This window comes from Salvelinus namaycush, chromosome 30, assembly GCF_016432855.1.
Source record: "Salvelinus namaycush isolate Seneca chromosome 30, SaNama_1.0, whole genome shotgun sequence".
NCBI lineage: Eukaryota > Metazoa > Chordata > Actinopteri > Salmoniformes > Salmonidae > Salvelinus > Salvelinus namaycush.
Window position 1 is genome coordinate 16,243,478 of NC_052336.1, and position 8,415 is coordinate 16,251,892.

General features: G+C 42.2%; 1 protein-coding gene across 1 annotated transcript; it reads left to right on the top strand.

Annotated features, from left to right (window-relative positions):
- Window positions 1-231: 231 nt before the first annotated feature.
- On the top strand, window positions 232-2,710 carry gins2 (GINS complex subunit 2). The gene is made up of 5 exons (XM_038969681.1): window positions 232-386; window positions 706-820; window positions 979-1,078; window positions 1,209-1,335; window positions 1,629-2,710. The coding sequence occupies exons 1-5, from the start codon at window positions 297-299 to the stop codon at window positions 1,758-1,760; spliced, it is 564 nt and encodes a 187-aa protein (XP_038825609.1). The 5' UTR covers window positions 232-296; the 3' UTR covers window positions 1,761-2,710.
- Window positions 2,711-8,415: the final 5,705 nt, after the last annotated feature.

Below are 8,415 nucleotides of genomic sequence, written 5' to 3' on the forward strand. Positions count from 1 at the left end.
CAAATTGTTTATGAAACCCATCCAATGATTTCAGATGGCTGTTGTTTGTTGTTTCTCTCTGCAGGTCTTTCTCTACGGTCTCTGGCCATGTTGTGCGTCTGTGCCTCTAATGTGGGTAAATACTGCCACCCAGTGACGATTGTATGCAATTGACTGATTTGGAGAGGAGGCGGGACTTCCGCGTTTGAAGTGACACTACTCTGAATATTTCGCGGGAACTTGCGAAAACGTCGATACTATAGGCACTGTTGCTGCGGAGATAACGTTACACGTAAAACGATAAAAGTAAGGTTATAATGGACCCTTCTGAGGTCGAATTCCTTGCCGAGAAGGAGGTAGTGAAGATTATCCCCAATTTCAGTCTTGACAAAATCTACTTGATCGGGGTGAGTTGGTTAACGTCTTTAGCATAGCTAACCAGTTTCTTGTTTAGTTACGACGTTAGCCTAGCTTGCTAGCTAGCTAGGCTATTTTTGTGGCCTGATCACGGATGTTGTTTAATAACTAGCTAATTCATAACTACTAGCTAGCTACATTAATACAGACCACATTAATTTACTAGCCATATAGCTAGCTGGCTACACTCCAGACTCCCATGTTTTTATGCCAGATATGAGGATGGCACATGGCTAACTAGCTACTAACTACTGATACTGTACGTTTGTTTACATTCTGTATGACTCAGAAGTGGATTTCTGTCTCCAGGGTGATCTTGGTCCTTTTAACCCAGGGCTACCTGTCGACGTGCCTGTGTGGCTGGCCCTCAATCTGAAACAGAGGCAGAAATGCAGGATAGTGCCACCAGAGTGGATGGATGTAGGTAAGTTAAGGAGACCGGTGTCTCTGAGGGTTTATCATAATCCTGGTTAAATATCAATATGTATAAATTATGTATGTTAATATATTCTCTACAAAGATGGTACTTCTACTTAAACCATTGTCAGAGCTGAACTTCTTTATTTTTTCACATGTGTGAAGAGAAACTGGAGGAGATAAGAGAGCTAGAGAGGAAGGAAGACACATTCACCCCTGTCCCCAGTCCATACTACATGGAGCTGACCAAGCTGCTACTCAACCAGTCAGTATCATCCTACACTTCCTTAAGCTTGGATATATTGTCTTAGTTTGGATATAGCTATTGATTTATAATTTGACTGGAATTGGAAGGTGTGTTCAAGCTGTTGTCATATATCCCTGTTTCTCTGCAGTGCATCTGATAACATTCCCAAAGCGGATGAGATCCGCACACTGGTGAAGGACATCTGGGACACGCGCATCGCCAAGCTCCGCCTCTCTGCTGACAGCTTCATCAGCCAGCAGGAAGCACACGCCAAGGTATCAATCAATCACAGAGGAAGTTCGATTATAACCTGGGGACACCGGGTTATGGCCCGTCATTTGACCGGAAAAACCGACAAGGGCGTACCTCCCTGCTCAAATGGAACAGTAGTCAGCGCCACCGGGTCATATTGTCAACAAGGCAGCATGATAGACGTGGCATTAATATGTTGATAGAAGTAAAGTATAGTTAGATGAATGCATCTGTCTATGAACTTTGTGTAGAAACATTATTTCTTCCCTTATTTACATTCTCCTTTTCATCTCCCTCTCCGTCTTTCCCTCTCCAGCTGGACAACCTGACTCTGATGGAGATTAACACGACACGGTCGTTCCTGCTGGACACTCTCAACTGCATGTATAAGCTGCGCTCCAACTTGCAGCCCGGCTCCAGTGGGGGCAAAGCCCAGGACCACCACTGATCTGTATTTACGGACTAGACCTGCGCCGCAGCCTCTCCTTCTCCTCCAAGATGGAGCAGACTTAGGCCCAGCTTTACTAAGCATTTGCACCAGCTGCAAAGTAAAATCAAATCTGCAATACGGAGAACGCGGATGGAATCATGGAATCCAGACATTAAATCAGAATTCAACAAAATTCTAAAATGCATTGAACTTAGTAGGGAATCTTATTGAACATTAATTAGCCCAAGTTTATCATAAGGCATGAACAGAATGCGTCAGTGATTTGTATTTCCTGCTACTTTCTGAAGAGTACATTTCTGATGTGGTTTAATCATTCTTGTGGACTTTTCTATTAAAAGTGTTGTTTTTTTGAGTGAAAACACGAAACCTGGAAAACAAAATGGAAATTTAGAAAAAAATCTAATGGAATCAGGCAAAAAGTAAAACCGATTTTATAGGGCCCTAAGTCTGGTCCTAGTGAAGACAGAGCTGACCAGCAGATCTTTTGAAGTGGGAGCCCTTATCTGAAGTTGTCATGCCACAACTATCTGATTCCTTAGTACAATGTGTTATCTCATTGGATTTGTTTCTAGTTGAAGCTTTGGCAGTCCTCTTCAACAGGTCATGGACTCCCTGGAGGAAACGCCCTGCTTTGGTCTGGCTGATCCATGTATGGTTGGACTTTTCCCCAAAAAATCTGGGTTGATGCCTTTTAAAATATTTGTATAAATGTCATGCTTAATAGAGGTAACAGTGATGGTTTAGAGATAGATACCTTGTGTAACAGGTTTCTATCCATGTATGATTCTGAATAGACTGGTAAGTCTAGTTTGAGGAAGAGGAACAACATAATGTTATGGATGGAGGGGGGCAGGCCTACATTGGGAAATCAAAGAAGCAACATACAGAACGTTATAACATGTTATGTTTCAGTATGTGTAATTAAAATATGTATATATTTTTGTTAAGTGTGTGTTGTGACAAAGTACATCCCCTTATGTTAGGCCAGGGAACACCTCATAACCCACATTTCTACATGTATGCTCCTCTGGATACATAAGACAGTTGCATGTACACTCTTTATGTGTATTCTGACCTTGAATTTAAGCTTGAGAATAGCATGCTAATCATAACCGCTATTCGTTTGGGGTGGCGATTAAAGAAATGAAGGTGTGGTGGAGGTGTGTCTACAGATACGCTGTATTCTACACTGTTTTTTTAACTTAATTCCCTCATTATTCTACCTCCATTACGCCGAGCAACCTTTCGGTTTCCAATAGAAATAATACCATCCTCCATGCACTGCAATTTACAGATTGATAAGAGCTAGCTAAATGAGTAAACCGTTTGGATAATGGGATTGTAGTTAGAAATGACAGTTGTTTTAGGTCTATTTTACCTTATAATCACTGGAAACAAAATGTGAAACCAGTCGTATGGCAGAAAACTGAAGCATATCAGCTTTCCCAGTTAAGTTTATTAAAGTTGAGTTGACAGCTGTTTCGCTATGGCTGTAGTTATGAATCTAGCAAGAGGGCAATATTTTATTAATCTAGCTATGACCTTAGGCTTTCATCTGAGGAAAAAAAACACTTTTCAACCCATATGATCTAGCACACAACGAAAGTATAATAAAACCGATAGAAATGTAAAAAAATTGGGAATTAAGTATTTCTGTCTGTAATAAAGCCCCTTTGTGTGGAAAAAAATAATTCTGGTTGGCTGGGCCTGGCTGCCAAGTGGGTGGGCCTATGCCCTCCAAGGCCCACCCATGGCTGCACCCCTACCCAATCATGTGAAATCCATAGATTAGGGCTAATTCAGGCCTAATTCATTTATTTCAATTGACTGATCTCCTTATATGAACTGTAACTCAGTAAAAACTTTGAAGTTGTTGCATGTTGCGTAAAATTTTTGTTCAGTATATTTAGATCCGCCTACTCTAGATAAATTCAGTGATTGCTTTGCCATGTCTGTGCCATGAAGCAGTCCAGCTGGATATATTTTTTTTTACTAAGGACTGCTTCTTTGACATGATGTCGCAGTCAGTAAGTGAAAGTAAAGATACCTTAATAGAAAATTACTCAAGTAAAAGTGAGTCACCCAATAAAATGCTACTTGAGTAAAAGTCTAAAAGTATTTGGTTTTAAATATACTTAAGTATCAAAAGTAAATGTAATTGCTATAAATCATTTCAAATTCCCTATATTAAACAAACTAGATGGCACAATTTGTTTTTATTTATTTATGGATAACCAGGAGCACACTCCAACACAGACATAATTTACAAACAAAGTATTTGTGTTTAGTGAGTCTGCCAGATTAGAGGCAATAGGGATGACCAGGGATGCTCTCTTGATAAGTGTGTGAATTGGACCATTTTCCTATCATGCTAGCCGTTCAAAATGTAATGAGTACTTTTGAGTTTCAGGGAAAAACTGAAACAAGTTTGTAGAGTCACAAGCTTGATATAGTCATTGCGTGCTAGGAATATGGGACCAAATACTTAACTTGACTAAATTGAATACACTATAAGTGAATTTCTCAGAATACTTATGACGCATTCAAATGGGGGGACTAGATACATAAAGCGCTTTCATTTATAAACGCTAAAACAGATATGTATGAAAATACCCTCAAATAAAAGGTGACATTCTGTACTGTCACCTCATAGAAAACATTTGATCTCAAATCCAAAATGCTGGAGTATAGAGCCAAATGAAAAGTTTTAGCCAGTCTATGTCCAAATAACTATGTACAGTACTTTGCCTCACCGTATGCATTCTACATAAAATGTCTAGTGTTGCAGTGTTTGTCAGTGTAAACTGACATGATTTCATGTAATAATGTCCTCACAAAAATATGGTTTACTGCAGGAGAATTACATCCCTAGATAGCGCTAGTAAGGACAACACACCTATCCACCGACAGAACTAGAATTACAGCCCTAGATAGCGCTAGTAAGGACAACACACCTATCCACCGACAGAACTAGAATTACAGCCCTAGATAGCGCTAGTAAGGACAACACACCTATCCACCGACAGAACTAGTATGAGTCTTCCGCCCTGGTAAGACCATGGAATAGAATCCTACAGGTTTTATTATTAACAATGTTGTGTAGTCTTTCTATTTACTGACAGAATAGATGTTACACCTCAGGAAATGTTTTTCATGTGGGACTGGGCAGCCCTCTCGCATGTTGCACAGTTCCTAAGAAATGATAGAGTGGAGAATCAGACCTCAGCCGACTTGAGAAATGTCATCCACCCACAGAAAAGTCCTTCTTCTTCCATCTCTGGTTAACCCACACAATGACTACTGTTGTTCAGGTTGAATTAATCATATTAAATATGAATTCATGTATATCTTGTCACATTATAGTCTATATAGAGGTTAATATTTAAGTGCGTAGCCAGAATGGTCCCAGAAGCATAGCAATGGCTATGCATCCGGGACCTTCCCGGAAGAGACCATTCTGGCTATGCTTCCAGGACCATCATGGCTATGCTTCCAGGACCATTATGGCTATGCTTCCAGGACCATCATGGCTATGCTTCCAGGACCATTATGGCTAGATGTGATAACCTCCCCTCATGTATAAAAAAGGTGGCGTAGTACATGCAATGCTTTATTATATGTAATATTATTTCACCCTTCCCCCTCGCGGCGAGTCAGCCCCAGGTTTTCAGGGCTGAGTCCTGAATGTTCTGAAACTCTAATGACGCCTCTGTTCAGGTTAGTATAGACGGGTTCTTTAGCAACACAACCGACGCGTGGGAGCTATGGGGCAAAACAGACAGAGCTGACTAAGAATTAAAAAATATATATATTTGGCATTTTTTAATGAATATTCAGATAATGGACAGACAGGTAGAGGGCAGAACACACACAGATCCGCTACCAAATCAAACCCCCCCAACCCCCCCATGCTCTATTAGAGCCCCACCCCTAAACTAGACTGAAAGCAGGCATGATATACAATGAATAATATAATCAAATAGTTTAAAAAAAAATACAAAGATATGTAAAACAAAAAGTTAAAAAATAATAAAAAATGAAATAATGATACAAATTCTAATTTGGTTTGGTTTATGGAGTTGTGAAATTAGCTGGTCCATGTCTTCTACAAACGATAGGAAAGGTTGCCAGATATTATACAATGTCATTGCAGATCCCATAACGGAGTAGCGTATTTTCTCTAGCTTGAGATGTTGCATAACTTCCTTTATCAAATGGTTAAAGTAGGAGGAAACCCATCCTTCAACTTAAATAGTAGAAGACGTCTAGCTTGAAGAGTAGTATATGCCAGCATGTTGCCCATAGAACTGTTTAGAGGGGCCTCCTGTGGTGCCACTCCATAGAACTGTTTAGAGGGGCCTCCTGTGGTGCCACTGCATAGAACTGTTTAGAGGGGTCTCCTGTGGTGCCACTCCATAGAACTGTTTAGAGGGGCCTCCTGTGGTGCCACTCCATAGAACTGTTTAGAGGGGCCTCCTGTGGTGCCACTCCATATAACTGTTTAGAGGGGCCTCCTGTGGTGCCACTCCATAGAACTGTTTAGAGGGGCCTCCTGTGGTGCCACTCCATAGAACTGTTTAGAGGGACCTTCTGTGGTGCCACTCCATAGAACTGTTTAGAGGGGCCTCCTGTTGTGCCACTCCAAATAACTGTTTAGAGGGGCCTCCTGTGGTGCCACTCCATAGAACTGTTTAGAGGGGCCTCCTGTGGTGCCACTCCATAGAACTGTTTAGAGGGGTCTCCTGTGGTGCCACTCCATATAACTGTTTAGAGGGGCCTTCTTTGGTGCCACTCCATAGAACTGTTTAGAGGGGCCTCCTGTTGTGCCACTCCATAGAACTGTTTAGAGGGGCCTCCTGTGGTACCACTCCATAGAACTGTTTAGAGGGGCCTCCTGTGGTGCCACTCCATAGAACTGTTTAGAGGGGCCTCCTGTGGTGCCACTCTATAGAACTGTTTAGAGGAGCCTCCCGTGGTGCCACTCCATAGAACTGTTGAGGGGCCTACCGTGGTGCTACTCCATAGAACTGTTTAGAGGGGCCTCCCGTGGTGCCACTCCATAGAACTGTTGAGGGGCCTCCTGTGGTGCCACTCCATAGAACTGCTGAGGGGCCTCCTGTGGTGCCACTCCATAGAACTGTTGAGGGGCCTCCTGTGGTGCCACTCTTAATTATGCAGTAAAGGCAGAAGGTTCTATAGGTCTCTCCAGTATCTTAGAAAAGGTTTAAAAAATTGATATCCAGAAATCTGTCCAGTTCGGCCATGTCCAAAACATGTGTAATAAAGTAGCAGGAGCCTGTTTACATCGGTCACAAGTGGGATCTATTTCTGGTCTAATCTTGGATCATTTTGACCAATGGGGCTGGCTAAGATTGTTGACAGCATGTAAACTATACTTCATCTCCAATATTTATTGAAAACATAAATAGACTTACACAATTAGCACTTGTTGTCTCTCAAATATATCTTTACAGTTGTTGCCATATTGGCAAAGATGTGGCAACAGTCAAAACACCTAAAAAACAAGACATGGTATCAAGAACAAGTTAAAACTAGCTGAAACGAGCCACCTACGATTCCCCACAAGGCAGCTTATTGTCATTGTTGCTAGCTATCAGGCAACAACACATGGACTTCTGCCCCATTGAAGCGTGCACATCGTTTTCGTTACGTTGTCAGCTAACCTTATAACGACACAGGGCGAGACCCAGATGCAGACACAGGAGGCAGATGGTTCGAGTCTCTGATATTTATTGAAATACAAGGGGCAGGCAATTGGCAGGTCGGGGACAGGCAGAAGTTCATAAACCAGGTCATAGTCTGAAAGGTACAGTGGGGCAGGCAGGCTCGAGGTCAAGGCAGGTAGAATGGTCAGGCAGGCGGGCTCAGTGTCAGAGCAGGCTGAATGATCAGGCAGCCGGGCTCAGCGTCAGGGCAGGCAGAACTGGTCAGAACCGGGAGGGCTAGAAAAACAGAGACTAGGAAAACAGGAGCACGGAAAAACACGCTGGTAAGCTTGACAAGACAAGACAAACTGGTAACAGACAAACAGAGAACACAGGTATAAATACACTGGGGATAATGAGGAAGATGGGCGACACCTGGAGGGGGGTGGAGACAAGCATAAAGACAGGTGAAACAGATCAGGGTGTGACAAACCTGTCTATAGAGATATCTGTAAGCCTACACTACTGCCTCAATAAAACTAATTTTATTCATTAAAATAAGCAGTCACACTTTACTGTAATTTTTCCCACAAATGCATGTACTACAGTTACACACATAGACAGGCTACTGTGTAATGACACATTATTGTGTGTGTATGTGTGTGTGTGTGTGTGTGTGTGTGTGTGTGTGTGTGTGTGTGTGTGTGTGTGTGTGTGTGTGTGTGTGTGTGTGTGTGTGTGTGTGTGTGTGTGTGTGTCAAAGTTTAGCTTGACATGATTCATGGCCACCAACTTGCTAAATCCTGTTTTCCAAAAGTGACCATGAGATGACTGTTGGGAAGGCTATACAGTATGCCTCTCCCTCTTAGATGACTGTTGGGAAGGCTATACAGTATGCCTCTCCCTCTTAGATGACTGTTGGGAAGGCTATACAGTATGCCTCTCCCTCTTAGATGACTGTTGGGAAGGCTATACAGTATGCCTCT

Coding starts and splice junctions, on each gene's coding strand:
- gins2 (XM_038969681.1), top strand. CDS start 297: ATGGACCCTTCTGAGGTCGAATTCCTTGCCGAGAAGGAGGTAGTGAAG. Junction 387..705: donor ACAAAATCTACTTGATCGGG/GTGAGTTGGTTA, acceptor TTCTGTCTCCAG/GGTGATCTTGGTCCTTTTAA. Junction 1,079..1,208: donor ACCAAGCTGCTACTCAACCA/GTCAGTATCATC, acceptor GTTTCTCTGCAG/TGCATCTGATAACATTCCCA.